The sequence below is a fragment of the Cebidichthys violaceus genome, unplaced genomic scaffold, assembly GCF_023349555.1.
Source record: "Cebidichthys violaceus isolate CVI_PGR_0920_01 unplaced genomic scaffold, fCebVio1.0.p SCAF_14, whole genome shotgun sequence".
Lineage (NCBI taxonomy): Eukaryota > Metazoa > Chordata > Actinopteri > Perciformes > Stichaeidae > Cebidichthys > Cebidichthys violaceus.
The window spans coordinates 7546895-7567706 of record NW_027176307.1 but is presented as its reverse complement, the minus strand read 5'-3'; the positions used below and the strand labels follow the sequence as shown (position 1 = coordinate 7567706).

General features: G+C 39.8%; 1 protein-coding gene across 1 annotated transcript; it reads left to right on the top strand.

Moving 5' to 3' along the window:
• Nucleotides 1–3558: 3558 nt before the first annotated feature.
• Nucleotides 3559–7987, top strand: LOC137870791 (protein FAM177A1-like). Its single transcript, XM_068708239.1, has 5 exons — nt 3559–3674; nt 3956–4156; nt 4345–4411; nt 6415–6512; nt 6605–7987. Exons 1-5 carry the CDS (start codon nt 3606–3608, stop codon nt 6815–6817), a joined length of 648 nt encoding a protein of 215 aa, XP_068564340.1. The 5' UTR covers nt 3559–3605; the 3' UTR covers nt 6818–7987.
• The last annotated feature ends 12825 nt before the right edge of the window (nt 7988–20812 follow it).

Here is a 20812-nt window from a genome sequence, read left to right as displayed (position 1 = left end):
GATTCTAGGACCTGAAGCTTCTCAAAGTTCAGCGACTCGCAAGATCATCAGATAGCAGTAACCTTTTCCTAAGATGCATTCAGTGCTTGTGATTTTACCCTTTTGAGAAATCCATAATTTTTGACAGCTCAAGATTAATAATGTTTTGTCCAATAAACAGCTGACCTGAGCAATCCTGTGACTGATTACAAATAGCCTGCTTAAATGCCGCTGTCAGTTGTTAATGGGAAAGAGGACGAAGCCAAAATGAGGACCGCAAAACAATTTTGGATTTGGACCAATCCAAGAAGTGAGACTGTAAAACCTCATAATATATATATATATATATATATATATATATATATATATATATATATATATATATATATATATATATATATATATATATATATATATTTCTAAGAGTACTTACATGTGGGATAATCCAAGGATATATTTTGGCTCAGAACTAATAAAACTGTTTTGAAATGGAGCTGATTTCCTTTTGTTCTTCAGGCCAAATGAGAAATGTATTCTTTATGGGGACACAGCGTTAACATCTGATGACATCATAGGTCTGAGAGAGTGAATTCTTCCTGTTGAAGTTTCTTTGCAGCTCTCCAGGGCTAGAGCGCATAACTAAAGAGTGATAATTGATTATAGAACGCTTGTGGTGATTTGTGAGGCTCAGGATTCAGAAACAAATCATTCACTGCTCTCCTACAGACACAGCGGCCTCAGAGGAGCTCATTACTGTGTGTAATGGATCTCTACTGACATCTAATGGTCTTAAAACGTAAACTCAAGTTTTGGACAATTCACAAGCTATTTTTGTTTACATACAGTGATATCATTTTGAACAACACATCTTAAAATGTATTACTATGACAAAATTTGTCCCTGTGACAAATTGTATGTCAATTAATATCTCCATAAAGCAAAATCCAAAAGAATACTAGGGGCAGAGTTACAGCTATGCACTTCCTTTCCTATTCTTGGTCATGTCTGCTTCTCCAAAGAATATACCATTATTAAAAGGGTCGCTCAATGAAGCCTCACTTCTGCAGCATTCACCTCAGCAAAGCACCAAACAGCACTGCGTATCTTTTGGAACTGGAAACTGGAAAAGAATTCATTGTACGTTAGTGACTGCCCATCAGCATTAAGATGTTGTTTGACCAATACAATGCCATTGTCAACCCATTTCCCATAATATAGTGATTGATTTTTAAATGGAATATTTTTGTTATTCCAAATAAGTAGAAATAAAATTATGATTGCAAATCAGTTTTCAGGCCAGCAGAGCTTGTTTATGAAAATGTGCAAGTAATTTATCAATTTTGTAAACACATTTTGGCAGAAACTAAATTCCACCCAATTAAATACATATTAAGGGAAGGTATCTTTGTCTTTAAGATAGAATATACTTTATTGTCCTGCAGGGAAATTTGTCTTTGGCTCCAAGCCGCTGCATTACACAACACACGCATAAAACATAGATGATACACACTCATGAATAAACATGCTGAAAAACACTTAAAAAAATGAAAAAAGTTGAAGGAATTAAAAGACAATAGTTTTGAATAATAAAACCAAATTAGTTAACATTTTGATAGTATACGTTTCAAAACGTAGTACATCTAGCCCCCATTTAATTTAATGATACATAGGATTTCTTTCCTCCAAGTCAAATAAAATAAGATATTGTCTATTTCTTTGTATATTTCAGTAGGCATTTCCAATGAGAAGGAGACAGACAGGTCGAGATTTTCCCTCAGCTTTCGATAGCAGAACTTTACCATTCCATGAAAGAGCTCTCACACATTGAATGTTTTAGTTATTTGTTAAATTGTAGGACTGAAGTTTAAGTTACTGCAAAGTCTTTATTCTTATCAATGACAACACCCTGTTATGTAACTGTGGTCTTCACAGGGATACCGTTCCCTTCTGACAGCTCACATTCCTTGAGTGATAAAAGAACAGATTTGTTCAAGTTCACTCTCAAACCAGACACACACTTCATCACTACATCTATATGCGTTGATCACCTCAAGTCAGTTAGTTAAGAATGATGTTGTGTTGTCTGCACGTTGGGATAATCTAAATTCATTACTAAGGTCATTTTGCCTTGAAATTGATCTTCTTCAACATGTATAGCCATCATTTGTAAAACAAGAATAAATAAGAGGGGGCTAAGAGGACAACCTTGTATTATCCTATACAACAAATTTCAAATCTATAGTCATACCGTGTGCTAACTTAACTGAGCTGTGACATTCTTTATACAATACTTGAAGAGCTTGAAACTGAAATTGGTGGCTTATTGTGTCAAATGCTTTATAAACATTTACAAATAAAAATGAATAATATCATCCAGTCCTAGTTTGAAACTTTTAGCAAAGACCAATTCAAATATCTTGGCATCGTTAGTTAACAGACTAACTGGTCTCCAATCCTCACTTAATCATCTTTTTTTGGTTTAGAGCTTCAATTTTACCTTGTTGATCATTAGGAGATTTATTATCTCGAGTCGATACATTTTCAGACCTCTGTTAAACAAATCTTCTGATTGCAAACAAATTTAAAACTTTGATAAATGCCTTTAATGTCTTACAGAAACATATCAATACTGCCTTTGTTTTCAGAATCGGTAGCACAACTTGTGATCTACATATTGCAACATGTCTTTTTCAGCTTTGCTTTACAGAGGGAAGATAGCTCATAGTTTCTTTTTTAAATAAAAAAAAAAATATTCAGTTCTTTTTTCACCTTGTTCTAACCACTTCCTCCCAGACATGACACCTCTGGCCTTTTCCTCATGCTGTCCCATTCAAGAGGTAAAGATGTTCAGTTCTTCTCCAGATGAGCTTACTTAGTTTTATTGTTTTTGTAATGATTGAGATACTCTTTCTTTGTTTGCTTTAGCAATTGATAAAGCTCAGTTCCTGATTTCATATTTCATTTTTTTCCAAACAATTTGCAAAATTGTTTAGTAAATTTGCTTGTCTCAAATAATTATCAAATATGTATTGGGTATCATCTTTTGAATGCATTACTTTTTAATAGTGTTTTATATAATTTATATATATATATATATATATATATATATATATATATATATATATATATATATATATATATATATATATATATATAATTGTTTTCTATTTCAGAGGCAGCCAACTATGCGGGATTGCTGTCATTTATGTTTATTACTCCAAGCATATATTCAATGTCTCCAGATATCAACGAGGTCCTATATTCATTTCCTAATTCCTCTATCCATGTTTTCATCCATTACAGTTTTAAAGTCTCCTCCCCATAAAACTTTGGATGAGGGGAATGTCAATAACAGCTGATTCATTTGTGTCACTATTGTTGAAAATATAATTGCATTGTTTTGTTTATAATTGGAAGCATGTATATTATTATTTTTTACTGAGATTGGTCGATATCTACAAGGAGGATTATCCATATATTATGTGTATTCGTTATGTGATAGATCATATTTCCTTAAAGCCAGCATCATTCTGTGGACGTTACGTGCGGCACTTCCGGGTCTGTCCGTGCGGAGGAGAGGCGTCGTTGTGGGCGCAGCATCCACAGATACAAAGAAGACGGCGACGATGGCCGATATATCCCTGTACCTCACTAACGTCAGTGTGTCCATAGGACAGAGCATGGACGTGGAGCAGGTCGGTACACAGCTCTCTCCTTTACTGTCAATGCTTTGTCTCGTGTGTCTAGTGCTGTGATGTCGTCCAGTGCCTGTAGCGCATAGTCAGCTGTTTGCCGTGTCCGTCTGCTTCTCGTGTTATTACGCTAGAAATATATATGTTTCTATTTGTCATCAAGTCATCACAGGCCTTCAACATAGTTTTCATCCCACCTTGAAGCTGCATTGACCACCGACTCCCTTCATTAAATAGTCCCATAATAACACACACTGTCCTCACTGTCTGCGGCTGATGTCCAGACTCCGGCTCCAGGCTTTGAGAGTGTGGAGCTGGGGGAGCTGGACAAGAGAGAGGAGCAGCAGAGGGAGAAGGTTCCCCGCAGGATCATCCATTTCTCCAGCGGGGAGACCATGGAGGAGTACAGCACCGACGAGGAGGAGGAGGGGGACAGGGAGCCGGAGAGGAAAGACTTGCTGTCCTCCCCGGTCGATGCGGCGAGGGTGAGGAACGGTGGAGGGAATTCATGTGTGTGTGTGTGTGTGTGTGTGTGTGTGTGTGTGTGTGTGTGTGTGTGTGTGTGTGTGTGTGTGTGTGTGTGGCTAAATGAGGACAAGGGGAATGATGAAGGAAGCACAATGTGTGTGTGAGTGTGTAAGCATGAATCTGACTGTACGTTGTTGTGTTGCAGTCTCAGTTGACCTGGGGTCCATACGTCTGGTTTCACATGTGGAGAGCTGCCACGTCCACTATCTCAGGTTTGTTCACATCACTACGTACAGCCTGCCTGACCAGTGACGTGCGGTGAGGTTCGTGGCTGGTGATGCTCTGACACTACATAAGTCAGATTTACAAATACATGAACCCAATAGAGTAGCTTAAATCACCATTCAGTTGGCAGCCTGCACATTGACTACTGGTTGTTTTTCATATTTCATATCAGCATTCTTTACACACACATAGGTAAGGTACATATTTGATTCCACCGGGAGCGTTTCAGAAGCGGAGCGCTCGCGGGAACCACCAGCGAAAATCGTGAGATTCCGCGATAATCTGCGTAACAACTACGGATGTACAAAGAGAACCACAAACACATAAAAGGTTACTTTATCTGTCCGACGTTGAATTGCTGTTGATTTGTTCATATTTCCTTGTTTTTTTAGACATTTTCAAGCTTGGATATAGAATCTTACATTTGTGGTCAAAGCAAAATATAAGAAGAAGAAAAGTGTAGAAGAAGAGCAACGACAGAACAATCATAAACCCGACCCGTGGGCTCTCGCACGCCCTCTTCTTTGAGGCAGAGTAGTGTTTGCCTCTCTGTGCTTTTTCACTGCGGTTTCTGTCAGATCAGCAAGATTGAATATGTTTTACACAGACTCAGACGCAGAGCTCGCTGCCTCACCTCACGTGTCTCCTCTCTGAACAGGGTATGCGCTAATTCAGCGATTTTGATTATAAAAATGTGTGAAATGATTGGAATCATACAGAAATTACATTTATAGCATAGAGAAATACTTATATTTATTTTATTTTAGCATTATTTGTTTTTTACTTGTCATGATGACAAGTAAAAAACTTCGCAAGTCCCTGTGCCTAACGTGTCATGAAGCACCGCGGTCTATCTTTGAGCTGAGCTCAAGTTTTTCTGGTGTCATGGAGCTTGGATCATATCCCGGGTAGATCACCATGGTAACTATGCTGCACCTGCACTGAGGCAGCTTAACTTGATAGGATCAGATCACAACTTGTGGAATTCTGACAAATCACTGTTAGATTGAATCATCAAGTCATAAAAAGCTAGGTAATTTTTATTAGTCAGCTGATTCATTCTGCCAGCCATAATGATTATATGACAGAACATGTTTTACACAAATGTGTGTCCACACTGGTTTTAAAGCAGGGCTTCTAACAAAAGTCTAATGAATGGTGATTATAGCTGCATTGTAATTGCACACACTGCCAATTAGCTCAGTATATTATTATTATTATTATTAATATAATACATTTCAGTCAAATAAACCCTTTTTACCTCAGTACTGCTCCTGTCCGCGTTTGCAGCAGGAAGAGCCTTACTTTACTTTAAACAGTTTTTAAGTCACTTATTGATATTAGTGTATTCGTCATTATGTAAATAAACAAAAAACGCAAAATGAATGGATCCCTTGATTTAATTGCAAAATTATAGCGTATTTAAATGGAAGATCCGCCACCTTTTATGTGGATGTCCAATCAATACAGAAGGTGCATTTCCTAGTACGTGCTATATTGACTGAGACAGCTGATGCCTACATGTACCGGGATGCATTGCACGCGTGCAGCGAGTTCTCTACGTCTGATCAATACACAAAATAAACTCATGAAAATATAAATGAGGGAAATATTGTAACACCTCAACAGGAATATAAAACCGTACACCTTCTGAATTAAAGTTTCTCTCATGCACTTCATGATGACAGGCTTATGTTAACCACTTGACTCAAACTGGACAGAACCCAAATAAAACTGGGTTTTATTTGTCTTTCCACTGTTCAACAATCAGCAAGTCTGGTTTGGTGGAAACAAATCCTGAATTCAAGTAAAATGTGACAATATGCTCAGACTCAGACCATTAGATTAGATAAATCCAGTGACAAAAATCGCCCCGAAATCACTGTGAAATATTGCCTAATTCTTAGATTTAGATTTGTCCAGAAGGTGCTGCATCATTAGTTTGAATGAATTACTATATTTGATCCTATTATTATTTATTATTTTCCAGCCTGTGACTACCTGGGGGAGAGAATGGCCTCCCTCTTTGGGATAACATCAGCCAAATATCAGTACGCTATTGATGAATACTACAGGATGAAGAAGGAGGTATGTCGCCCAGAGGTTCTGTAGTTATGAATCCACACTGTTGTGATTTTGTTCCCCAGCTGATGTGATGCTTTCTGCTGTCTGTGTGTCAGAGGGAGGAAGAGAAAGAGGAAGACCGCCTGTCAGAAGAAGCGGAGCGATCCTTTGACCAGCTGCCGACTCAGGAGGATGAAGACGAGCCAATCACCATGACAGACCGGCCAGAGGCGGCCGCCGCTCAGCCCGATGTGACCTATCAGATCGAGGATGAAAACCGGGCGTGTTCGAGCACCATCAGAGTCCCCGCTATCGTCACGGCAACCTAACTGACCCTAGAAATTGACGTTTGCGCTCCTATGTCTGTCTGTCCGTTAAAGAAGGAACACTGTCTTGTTTCACCAAGCACCGTTTGGTTTGTGTACGACACAGCTTTAGATGGGCAGTGCTGCTGTATTGTGGTTGTTTGGCGAGGACATTAGTGGTGGAGTGAGTGTCCCTATGCAACAGTGTAGCAACTGGTAAAAGTACCGGCTGGATAATGGAGCAACATATGACCTTTGAATATATTGAGTTGTGTGTGTGTGTGTGTGTGTGTGTGTGTGTGTGTGTGTGTGTGTGTGTGTTATGAAAAACATACAGTATGAGTCAGAAAACATTATGCTCCAATTTATCTGCCAATGCATAGATTTGTTCACATTGTGAACTCGTTTAGAATGACAGTTTTCCATTTTGGTTAGTTGTTACATTATCCAGCTATCGTGTTATCAGTTGCTACAGCAGCCTCTTAAATGTGAACGTCTGCTGTGGAGTGAAGGTTCCATGTTGCTCCCCTGTGCCTCCGATCGACCTTACACTGTGCCTAAATCACCAATACAGCCGAGTCAGTGACAGATCTGGACAAAGCATACTTGGAACATAATTGGAAATGATTCCCAGCTGTTTGAAAATGTCAGATAGCCGTTGATTCAGTGAGGACACATCAAGGACTTTTTCAAATAGTTGGTGCATGTACAACAGCTGTTTTGTCCAGGTCTGATAGAACTGGTGCATTCCTGATACACCTGGCTGCACCAAAGAGCTGGCCCTCTTGACACTCCCTCACATGTTGATTTGCCCTCTGTGTTTTTGTATTAATGCGTATTAAGCTTGTATTGCACTCAATGTCTGTGTGAAAGCACTGAGCAGATTTAGCCTTGGTTAGCAAATCATCTGTGGACCACCAGACAGACATTTTGTTAAAAAAGATAACAATGAAAACGGGTCTAGGTGTTCTATGTTGCTCTCATCATCAGCCTTATCAACTATGGACATAAGAACAGTGGCTGTGGTGTGTAAGCCTTTGGTACACTAAGTCTGTATAAAGACATGCAAATTTACATTTTTAACTGTTTTTAGTAACATTTTTTATATTCATGTATTTATTTTACCACTTAATTTAAGCATATTTTCTAATGATCTCTCATGAATTATTAATAAAAATCCTAGTTATTGTCTTCCTTTTATATTCTTTGTCTCTTTGTCATAATATTACTTTAAAGCTGTGCTGTCAAATATACGGCCTGAGGGTCTGAACCGGCCCGGTTTATTTCGTAAATGGATTGTTTGGATCGGGGTTTCCAGAACCTGTTCTTCTTCACATGAAAAGAAAAGTTGTTTGGCCACTTAATAAAAAAACATTCCTCCTGGGGGTTTGGCCCACTTCGTCATGTTCTAGAAGTTTTTTTAGCCAAACAAATTTCAATTTGACAGGCTGAACAGGTACAAATAGGAAATCTTTATTATTTTTCAAAGTTAATGTTGGCAGCTCTGCTGTCTTGTTTGCCCGTTGAAAGACTCGTAGTGGTGCTACAGTGTGAGTGATGTGAGGCGTTGTCTTTGTCACTGGTAACAAAGAGCTTGTGTTGTTCTGTACGCAGACTGCTGAGGTCAGTCACCCCGTCCACTCGCGCACAATGTGTCCTTTCTCAGGTTTCTGTGGTCCTGAACGACCTCCTCGGCAGTCATGCCCCTCACTGCTAATGACATAAAGAACAGTCAAACATGCTCTACTCACAATCTGGTGAAAATGCCAGTAATAGGTGGTAGAGTTGAATCTATATTAGAACCACAAAAACATCGGCATGATCATACTGTGATGGCATTTAATTTGTTACACCACAGTGAATAGGTTTGTCATAGTACAGCATCACTTGTCACTGTTGTGACTTCTATTATTACATTATAAGTTGTGTAAACGAGCAAGAAAAAATGGCTGTTGACTTTTAAAAGTACTTGAAAAAAGTTGTTTGAATTGAGAAAAAAGATTGAAATTCGCCTATATGTCATTAAATTGCAGATTCTTTCCGCCGTTTTAAAGGAATAGTTTGACATTTTGGGAGATTCGCTTATTATTTTTCTTCTTAAAAGTCAGGTGAGAAGATTGAAACAACTCTTATGCTGTTTTCTCACTATGAGCCACACGGCAACTTTCTACAAGTCATTTTCAATGGACATGGAGCACTCCAATGACGCACTGAAGCCTCAACCATGTTTTTGTTTCACCGTGCTCTGTTCCATCTAATCAAATGTCATCAGTTCCCAGTGCTATTTCACCACATAACTACGTCAACAAGCAACACTTCAACAGAGACTCGCCGACAGTGTAGCTGGCCGCACTTTTGTCGCTCGAGTGTGTACACTCAATTTGACGCTACAGCCAGAAGCTGATTAGCTTAGCTTGAAAACAGCTAACCTTGCTTAATCAGAAAGTCCACCTCCCAGCTTCTACCAAAAGCTTTCTAATTAATATGTATCTTGTTTGTTTAATTTCTACATAAAAAGAAGTTTCCAGTCTTTATGCTAAACTGGCTCTAGCTAAATGGTAAATGGACTGTACTTGTATAGCGCTTTTCTAGTCTTTCCAACCACTCAAAGCGCTTTTACACTACTTGTCATCATTCACCCACTCACACACTGATGGAGGAAGGGGCTACCATGCCACCAGACTATCACATTCACACACCGTAGGCACAGCTACGGTAGCAATCTTGGGGTGAAGTGTCTTGCTCAAGGACACATCGACATGCGACCAGCGGAGCCGAGGATTGAACCGCCGATCCTGGCTCTAGGTAAATATTTAGCGTAGGCTAGACATGAGATCAATAATCTCATCTAACTCTCTGCAAGAAAGCAAATTATTTTTTTAAATTATTTTTTTGAAGAAATAGGACAGCTGTTGACAGCTCTGTAATAAAATAGCAGGTAGACCTTGATTAAAATTATTTAGTCAAGCTGTTTTTAAGGTCTAGAATGAATATTCACGCTCAGGTAAAAAATGACTTCATAATCACTTTATAAAGTGTATCACCTATGTATTATGCATGTGTTTGTTCCTCATACCTGTACCACATTTTGATAAGTAATTTAGTTTGTTGTCAAGTCCCAAAATCATTAATTGTTTTTTCATTTTCAAGACAAAAACAGAGAGAAGAAAAAAAAATGTTATTGTCAGACTAATTGAGTCATGTTTGGCAGTGATTCCTCAGAGCATGACAGGAATACTGAGTTTCCCTTTTGGTATGAATAAGAAAGCCTCCACTATACGGACACTCAGCATCCCTCAAACTATATGCAAACTCACAGATGAGAAATGAAAGCAGTGCCTGTTGGTGGATGATCCTCCATTTGGTGGCTGCTGTCATGTTGCACCACATCATGTCGGTGTTGCCATGAGGAGACAGCTCATCTAATAGTCACATAGTGAAGTCAGTTCATGCCAGGCAGCACAAGGCAGGCACACACAACACCCAGACTGACAGCCTGCATTAAACAGTGCTGATAATTCATCATGCTGCAAGATTACAAAAATAATAAAGGACAAAAAAGCTGAGAGCTGTCATAATCCTGCTGACATGACATAATTTATTTTGATCCATTTACTTTGAGTAAAGAAGTCGGCCGTTAAATACATGATCTCTGTGTGGATACGCTCATTCAGAACCAGAGAGGATCAAGTAGTCTTGCGAAAAGATTTAAATGAATTGGTGGTTGCGGGTATTTAACCTAAAAAACGATATAACACATATTCCCAACAGTTGTGAGTGACAGTATTGGTGAGAATAAGTCATAGGCCCTTCAAGTCATGTTTTTCTTTTGCAACATGGAGAGATCTAAGTGCGTCTTTGCAAAAAAGCCAAGAAAAGGTTTAAAACATTTTACAGCCGCTGTCAGGATTACGTTACGGTGTTAGCTGGGTCAAAAGTAAGGAAAGACTGGAGGCCAATACGAATCACCTCAGAGCAGTGGGAAAAAGTTACAAATCCAAAACATGTTCTTGCTTGTTGTTGGATGCCAGAATCAATATAGCATACATTTGAGATGATAAACCGAGATTCTGGGCTCTAGCGAGCTACAATATATGCGAAGTATTTCAGAGCTGGAGAGATTGAGAGAAATGTTGCTAATAGCCGGGTACATGCGTTGTAAATCACATCACGTGATGCGACTCAAAAAAGTTGAAGCGCTTTTAATGAGAGACCTGTGCCCCAAATGTACCCATATAGTTCCTACACATTGGTGTCCACAAAGATATCAAAGATATCAAATATATCGCTGGTCAGTTAAGAAAAGATGTTAACAGGAAAAATGATGTGTCCCTAGTTAGTCCACTAGAGGGTAGCACTGGATTTAACAGGAGAGACTTACTGGGGTTACTATGGGCTAGTAACACCATTCAAGTTCAAACAATTTATCAAATGTTAAACTAAGTATGATTTAAGGAAAAATTGTGCTGAAAATTCTATAAAAAAATATATTATGTATATTATAAATACATACATAGAATTGATATAATTTGAAGTGTGAAAATAAAGCACATAATGTCAGAGAACCCTTATAAAAAGTTAAAGATAAAAAGCATTATATATACATTCAAATACAATGCTTGTTGTTGTTTTTTTCTGTTTAACTTCTAAATCTGATGATTAAAAACAGTGGCCGAGTGTCTGTCATTGGCCTCTATAACCAGCAGTGCTACAGCAGAGAGGAAACTGACTTTGCCCATTTGAGCCGCTTCCTTCTGGGAGACATGAGACACGCAGCAGTCAGCAGGCAATCAGTGATTAAGAGGGAAAATCCAGAGTACAGAATTCACAATGCCATTCCTTGTGACTTAGTGTTCACTGGTGCAGCCATGAAAATGTGTCTGCTTGTACAAATAGTCATCCGCACACAAGCTTACGTGTGTGAAAGGGGTCCGTCCCAAACTTTCCTGTGCCAGTCCCCCGCCTGCGTGTCCACGCGCCGGCCTCGAGCTGTCTGCTTCTTCAAACATACCTGACATTTTTTGTGGGCACTGAGTGGTGGGGGTGGGGACAGTAGGTGCTTAGTGCTCTGTGGAGACCAGTTTAGCAAGCGTTTTCACCACTGATTCGCTTCACGTCTAACCACATGCCTAAAAATATACTACACCACACCTGACTGCCATGTGTGCTGATACATCTGTGATTAATAGGGTTGCACATGCCAGTTAGTCACTGGCAAATTACTTACACAAATACTTTACACAAGCACAGTTTGTATTGTGGATGGAAGATGCCTTGCAGAACAGAGTCTAGTACCTGGTTTCCTTGTGCAACACAAATACCCAGGTAGATTACTGGTTAAACCTCTACAATCTCATTTCCTCCAGATGCAGCTGTTCCTCTGTGGTAAAAGAGACATACATATAAATGGAAACAGAGACGAAGGTGAGGGGATAAAGAGGGACAGTGAGACATATAGAAAGACAGAAGGAGGGAGGATGATGAGAACAGCAGCAGCCCCTTTGATGTGGGCCTCAGCGGGGCCCTGTGTGTCTAAGACGAGGCAGGCCTGTTGAGGGAAGGGGATTTCCAGCACTGCTTGGTCTCCTGTCTCACCCCCTTAGCTTTTGCCTCCTCCGTGGGCTGCAGCTTAAAAACACAGAGAGCCCGTTTAACCCCAGGACGAAGACTCTATAGGGCCAACTGCCACTCCACAGTGACAGGTATTATCATTTTAGTGATAAGACACTGTTTTATTACCACATCCCTTTGGGGTAAAGTGGAGTAGAATATGTCAGATGTTAGTTTGTGGTTTGCTTTGCTGTGGAGCATCGAGATCCTTTTCATTAAGTTTGTATGCTACGGGATGCTAGTGTGATATTTTCAGAGTTGTAAATATGCTCACATCAGTTTGCAAGCCACACAGTATCAATATCATCATATGCAAACCCTCCACCCCATACTTTTCTATTCTCTCACAGGCACACATTTATTTTTACATGCATATGTGCATGGTTATGTTCTCTGTCACATTACTGCAGAGCTCCTCTGCATGTTGTCTCACACTTGCACGCTCACTCACTCAGTCTGTCTGCATGCACACACCCAAACGCAAAAACATGCACTTGACTGTCAAAGAAGTACTTTACACACACACACACACACACACACACACACACACACACACACACACACACATTGGGTTGTGGAAAGTCCCTGGCACTTGCTGCCTCCTATCTCAGCTACAAGTCTTCTGTTACAGGTGGCTAGGACAATGCTAAGACAGTATGACCTGTGAACCTATACACCACCAATGCTGCACCAGACACACATGCATTGATTGACCTGCTGTTTGGGTTTCAGGGCTTGACATTAATACTAGTCACCAGCTAAATCTGGCTGGCAGGCCTCAAGTTCATAAATGTACTATAGAAGGTTTTCAAAGTGAATAAGAAAAAACACTTAGGATGAAGGTGTAGTTTTTTAATGCTCTAGAAAACTGCTGTCTCACCTCATAAAAACAGATTTTAAACTATGTCAGGCTCACAGCTGGGGTATGTTTTTCCTACATGTATTGAAGTTAAGCATAAAAACATGTCCACTGAATAAATTGAATGTATGAGACAGTTCAGTCCATTGATCTCATCCTTATCAGTGTGTTCTCGGTGATCGTCACACACATTATGACTTAAAGCACTCGTGTGTCCTTAATCACGATCTCTAACTCTCTGCTCACGTTGACATAAGTCACGGATGATGGACTTCAGCAGTTTGTGAAAAGTCCCAGTGTGGATAGTTATTGTACTATCTTATATTACTTTCATACTTTTCATGTACTTCTGTCAAAGTATCAAAATTCAATTGATTTAAAGGGGTGGGGTCAGAAGGATGGCCAGGGATGGCATGGGTCATCCTAAATAGGTAGTTGGCTTTAAAGCGTCATACGTAGATAGAGAACCCAAAATTAAATGAAAAACAACACAGCTAAAATGACTAAAACAGAAAAAAATGACTACAAAGAGACATAGCACAACCAAAGAGATGCTTTCACATGTCTGTGACCAGGGCCAGTTGTCTCATAATCATAGAACCAGGAGTTTAAATTACAGTCTTAACACATATTTTACAAATAAAGTGAGATAAACAAAACAATATTGTATATATATATATATATATATATATATATATATATATATATATATATAATATAATACATATACAACTCTACATATATATATATATGTAGAGTTGTATATGTATTATATTATATATATATATATATATATATATATGTAGAGTTGTATATGTATGTATATGTATAGCTTTATGTATATGCATAGTGGTCTTTACAACCTAAATGTCATTCCACTTAGGACAAGAAGCAAGGAGTCAGATTATTTTGGTCCTTTGACTTTGTTTGAGAAACCTTGACTGGTCTGTGGGTGTTTTGTGTTGCAGGGTGGAGGCCTGATCCCTGCTGCACGATGGCTTACATAACATACATACCTCAGGATTAAACCTGGATTCTCTGGTGGTGGATACCTCAAATTGTTTTTTAAGTAAATAAACTGAAGTGAAATATGTTCTTTTTTAATCATGTTACACAATGTGCATTTTTAGGGTAAAAAATAGCAATATATTTGAGAGTATATAAAGTCACAGATCCAAGTTTGTTTTCTTCAAAACTAAGGAGAGAAAACAGAAGAATACTGACGAGGCTGAGCTTTTAATAAAAAATGTTTATCGTGACCCACCCCATCCAGGTAGTTTTAGAGGAGTGGAACGTCTCCAAAAAGCCCAACAAAAACAGACGTTTCGATGAGGAAAGAGCATTATTCATTTTGCTACCGCTAGCGACCTGAAAGCCTCTGTGATTGAAAGATTTAATCGTACATTGAAAACATAAATGTGGAGGTATATTACAGCTAAATACACATGTTTCCCTGAGTTCTTACAGAGAGTGCTTGAGAGTTACAATAACAGTTACCAAAAAAATATATTAAAATCACTCCTGTGCAGGTGACGGCAGAAAAACACCGCTCAAGTATTTTAAAACATGTACATGTTCCCTTTGCTGCAAAGTTGAAGATGAATTTCAAGGAGGGAAGAATCTGGTAAGACTATCCAAACTGAGAGGAGTGTTTGATAAGAATTACAGTTTACAGTAAGCAAAGGCATACTTTGTCTATCTCCTGTGTACAAACTGAGAGATTACAACGGTGAACCTATTCACAGGAAGTCTTACCAAGTTTTTAAGGCTGAGGGATTGGTTCCATCTTTTTCGGAATTTTTCGTTTCATCTCGCCCCTGATGAAAAAGGCTTCACTATTGAACATTCGAACATGCCATGGCCTAACGTTAGCTAGCTATGGCCTAACGTTAGCTAGCTAACAGTGGCAAAACACATTTGTTTCTAACTGATGATGTCATGTTTGACGTCCTAATATTCAAACATAACTGGTCATTGAAATTAGGCTCTTTTTTTAATTCCTATGTTTTTTAATTTATGTGAATTCTTTAACACATTTAGATGGCAGTATCTCCGCAGCCCACCAGCTCTCTGAGGCCCAGTGGTTTAGAATAGCTGGCTTATGCAACTGTTGGTCAGAGCAAAACAGTAGTATACCATCCTCTTCAGAAAAATGGGTGGACCCTGGTGCTGCTGCAAAGATCACTGAGGTCCAGATGTATACTTACTCCACAGGTACTTACACAATATTCATGTTCCTTTCAGCTTGTTTTTTTGTTTCTACCAACTCCTGAGGGAAATACAGTATCTGTCTCTTTAGCTGCTAAATGCTCCACTATGTTCTTTAGCTGGTCTTTAACTGACTCTGTCTGCTGTTTGGGCAGCTAGTGTTAGAGGTATATCACTCAAAACAACTGCCTGATGAATCTGGAAATAATGCTAATGACAGCGGTGACAGTCAAGTTGTTGGCTGAAAAGCAATCACAAACTCTCCATAGAGCTGAGGGGAACAATGGGTCATACTTCACCGGGGATTACGTTACTATACTGTGGCTCAGTGATAGCGGGTCGTCCTTCAATCAGAAGATTGGCGATTCGATCCAAGGCTCTGCTAGTCCATGTCGTTAAGTGTCCTTGGGCAAAACACTTAATGAATGGGTATGTATGATTATATGATCAGAGTTAGTCCTGATGGGCAGGTAGCACCTTACATGGTAGCCCCTGTCATCAGTGTATGAATGGGTGAATGAGGACATGTAGTGTTAAAGAGCTTTGAATGGTCGGAAAACTAGAAAAGCCCTATACAAGTACAATCCTTTTACCATTTTATTTATAAGCAGCCCATTTGTAATATAAAAAAAATTACGAGTGCAGTTTTAAACAGTCCAGACAAAAGACATAATACAAACACCAGGAGCAAGAAATGGGCTAATAAGCCAGACAGATCCTGTATAATATGTCCCTATATATATATATAGTGTATGAGCCTCTGGACTGAGCTTTGACTAATGCAGATGGCACAGCACAAAAAGCCATCTGAAACTGGAAGACTTTTCATTTCTATAGTTAGACAGTTAGACTAATCCTGAAAGGAGAACATACACCCTGGTATCTGCAGTGTAGCTCTCTGTCTGTTTGTACATGCCAAAGAAAGCAGTTGTCTCGGCTGTCCTTCTGTTTAAACTATCTGTGTTTCAAATAGCATGTGTATATTTTTTGTATTCAACATGACCTTTCTTTACTCCGTCCTATTTACTATTTATAGTATGACAACCCTGGGTGTGTCCAGTCACCTACGACCTGTGTGTGAGTCTTCAGGGAGTGGTAATGTCATATCACGGCATGTCAAAGGCACAATGGGAAGATATATCACCTGCATACCCACACACACACACATAGCAGAACATGATTTCATAGAAAGAATGATGCAGGTCCAGCCAGTACTTCATCACGGTTTTGATGCCTCACATCCCAAACTGCTTCCGTCCCTAGAGGAAAGAGAGAATGTTGTGTCCCAGAGGAGGTCGAGCACTAAGTGCATCTCAGCGTAGATCACTGTCTCCGTGAACATCCTGTCCCCAAATCTTGACGCGCTAATACAAGGACATCTTCCCACTTCCTGGAGAAGAGGAAACTCCCTGTTCTTGTTGTGCACAGGCCAGCCCACGCAGCAAAACAATAGATATTTTTAGCCTTTTAGTTAGATTTAACCCACTTACCAGCACTGTTTAAATTAAATCACTGTTTTGGAGGCTTTTTAGGCAAGCAGGGGCCTGTCTCTTGCTCGCTGCTTTGATTAAACCACTTGTGGCTGACATCTTTGCATTTTTTTCTTTTGTCATAGCAAGGACATGTATGGTGAGGTGCGTTCAAAGCCCATGATACCAAATGCATCTTTATGTTAAGTGCTTGTTATGTCTGTGCCTCATACACAGTACTGTATATTTACAGAAAGACTTGACTCTTTTATCTTTCTTTTAAATGTCCTCAACACAAAGGATCCCACGCCTTCTGGAGTCGCTACCAGACCGGCTGTTTGTCTGTCTGTTGGGGAAACGGTTCATGACACACAGAGGGAAACATGAGAGGAAGAACAGAGGGAGGCAGTCAAGCGACTCATTGTCCCGAGTTGAGGATCCAGCGGGACAAAATATATGGAGAGTCACAGAGCGAGAGAGGAATTCCCCCAGTAAGTTCAAACGATTGCAGATGTGCGCCTGGCCGACTGCTACTGCACACATCTGGGCCAGCTTCGCCGCACGCCTCCCCTTCCATCCTCTGAGCCCTCCGTGTCTTGTCTTCATAACACTTCCCTCTGCTCTGCCCTGGAAAAGCAATTAGGTAGAGCATATGGCCGGTGTTAACTACTGCTCACCAGCCAGCCAGTTCACCAGCTGCGGCGGGTCCTCAGCAGAGTCTATCATGGGAGGCCTGAAAAGAGCATTATCTTGGCGGCTAGGAGGAAAGATTTGGCGGAGGGAAATTTTGGGGGATTTCAGAAGGGAGAGATGCGGCCTCTAAGTAACAGTGCTACTGGAGGTCATCAGTAGTCAGAAAACTGCACTTTCAACAAGTACCGCAGACTTTGCACATTGTCAAAGCTTCATTTTCATTTCCTTTAAACTACTCTGAATAAAGCAGCTGTCCACCATGCATGTGTAATTGTACTTTGTAATGCACAAGGCCCTTCATGGCGCTAACTCCAAATTAAGATAAAAGAGGTTTTAAGAAGAGGTGTGAATGAGTCAGCATGCATGTTTGAGTGGTTTGTTGCTAAATCTGTACCTGTTCCTTGTTCAGGAGTACAGCATGTACTCCTGAACAAGGAACCTTCCTAGGTAATGATTCATAATTGATACGAAATAACTCACGAACAAAGAAGAGGCATCTTTGGCACCTCTCACCTGACAAAAGGTTGTTAATTATACCTCTTCGAAAGGAGACCTGCACCTGAGTCAGTCAGACTTGTTTATGCTCACTCAGAGACAACAGCCGCTCCACCATAGGCCGCATGCATACCCGCTGTACGCATGTGCAAACACACACTAGTGGGAAATTCCCAGCAAAAATTCCGCTCTAGCAGTCCTCTGTGAGCACATTCCTGCGTTTTTCAAAACATCGTGCTGCTGAACTGAAAGTTGAATTTACAGTTGTGGGGCAGTTTTGAAGACCCAGCGTACCCTTAAGCTAGCAATAAATCTCCCTAGACTGAGGATATTGCATGTAAGTTTATATCCCTGCTAGATTTCCTGAATACAGTTCACTCTGCGAATGTGGTGGAGCATGAAAGAACAGGCCGAGAGGATTGGAGGAGGAGGAGGAGGAAGACACCAAAGGATTTAAGAGAAAAGGTGCTGAAAATGTTAAATACTGTAAGATATTGCCCGTTAATTCATTGGATCTCGAAATTGAGTCTTTGTTTTGCAAGAACACAAAATAGCATACGGTCTAACCATCCAATACATAGTGATATCAGTTTTTGGGAACATTTTCTCATTCCAAATTCCCCTAGCATTCCCTGAAGTGACTTCATTGCTCCATGTAGAAATAAATAACTTGTCCTAATCCTGTTTGACTATCTAACATAATAACCAAATAAGATCGATGAGAGCATGTTTTCCATCTGCGGACAATGTGGACACTCAATTAATGAATGCATAAGTGTGTGAAGGGGGGATTTTTATAGGCGTACAGTAGTGTGCAGAAAATGAGTCATGCTTTTTAGTCATTTGGATCCCACACAGTCTCGCTCCTATAGCGTGCCACCACCGTGTCTATCAAGGGCTAAAGCTCCGTTATTGCCCAATATTTAGTAATACAACAGCATAATTGTTTTTGTTGGTCTTTCGCATATTGGTTTGATGTATCACTTTCATCTTCATGTATGTAATGGTCCAATGCACAGTTGGTTTGGCCCCTGCTGTGAGTTGCTGTTGGCATTGCTGCAATGCAGCAGGGCGTTTTCTCTTCTCTTTTTAAGCCTTCTCTTCAGGAGGTTACTGACCCTCTGTTATTACTGAGGCCACCAGGAACAGGTCGCCCCCAAAATTACTCTGTCCATGGGTTTTCCAGGTTTTGGCTCGAGGTATACTTGGAAAATCTCTTTAGCTTCCAGTTGTAGGGTATTATTTTAATATGGCTAGGATGAAGTGTTATGTTGATGCAGATACGTTGTGTCTTATTATTGTTATTAATCATTTTTCAAAATGAGCACTTTAAAGGAAACCTTTGCTAATTTAGCTAACGAAAGACTGGGAACGAGGCGAATGCTAGCCTGGCTTTGTCCACAGGTAACTAAATCTGTGTTTACAGGAACAGGCTGGATGCTATGCTAGCTAACTCACAACTGTAAACCACAGTAGAGGAGGTTAACGTACATCCAGTGTAATAATGTTGGCAGTAAACGGAAAATTTGATTTATTAAATCAGAGTTTACCTTTCCTTGTAGTTGTTTTAAAGAGTAACACTGGTCTGATGATGCCATGCTGCTCTGTCTGTTAGCTATTGTTAGCTTTAGTTAGCTTATATTAGCCATTTCTATCATTTCTATCTCTCTCAGTTACAGTGTTGGCAGTGATACCGAACTGGCAGTCAGATGGAAAGTCATGAAAACTTAGGTAAGCATGTTTCTGTTATTTGTGAGAGTAGTTAGCAACCTCATACGTAACATTTGGGGCCTCATTGCACCATGTTAGGAGCTAACATTAGCTGGTGGAGCACAGTGAGGCATTTAACAGCTAAAAAGTCAGAAGAGACCAGATCAGAAACACAACTGCAACTACTGGATGTGTAAAAAGGTAACTTGCTAAAAATGTGTTCAGTTAAACAGTTAAAGGTAGGGCTGGTAATCTTCAAAATCATTTTAGTTGTAACCCATATTGTTAAGTCTAACCCTTGTTGTTAACCCTTTTTTGTTTTCTGGTTTGAGCTCATTTATAAGAAAGATATGGAGTCAAAGCGTGAGGGCAAGGGGTTGTGAAGTTGCACTTGCTGTCAGCGCTTGAGTAAAAAAAAAAGATAGAGCTGGGCGAGGGGGTAATATTACAAGAAAACAATTCAGAGACCTAAGTGATACATTTCTCAGAAGTAAACATGTATATTCTTTTTCCGCATCCATTCTCAGCCCCTTATCTGGGGCTGGGTCGCAGGAGCAGCAGACTAAGCAGGGTATTTCAGACGTCCCCCTCCACCGCAAACTCTAGGGCATAATTAACCATAACCTGTGGCTCAAGAAAAAGCAGTTATGTTGTGTGTCTTTTCTGTGTTGTTTTCCACATCAGATTGCCAGTTTCCGGCCCAATCACAACTTAAAACCAGCCAGATTCAATGAAAACCAGGCACACATGTAAAACCGTAACAGTATTACATGTGCAATAGAAAACACATCATCACCATACAAAGCTTCATATCTAGATCACATAACCAAAGATACATTTTAGGATTCTTTGTTGCATGATGTCTGACAAAAACAGTGGTGCAGGCACAAAAGATACTTCCAATTGAAATATGTTAGTTTGAAAGTTGTGCTAAAATGAAACAAAAAAACTAAAATCCTATGTGAACACAAATGT

Coding starts and splice junctions, on each gene's coding strand:
- LOC137870791 (XM_068708239.1), top strand. CDS start 3,606: ATGGCCGATATATCCCTGTACCTCACTAACGTCAGTGTGTCCATAGGA. Junction 3,675..3,955: donor AGAGCATGGACGTGGAGCAG/GTCGGTACACAG, acceptor GCTGATGTCCAG/ACTCCGGCTCCAGGCTTTGA. Junction 4,412..6,414: donor TGCCACGTCCACTATCTCAG/GTTTGTTCACAT, acceptor ATTATTTTCCAG/CCTGTGACTACCTGGGGGAG.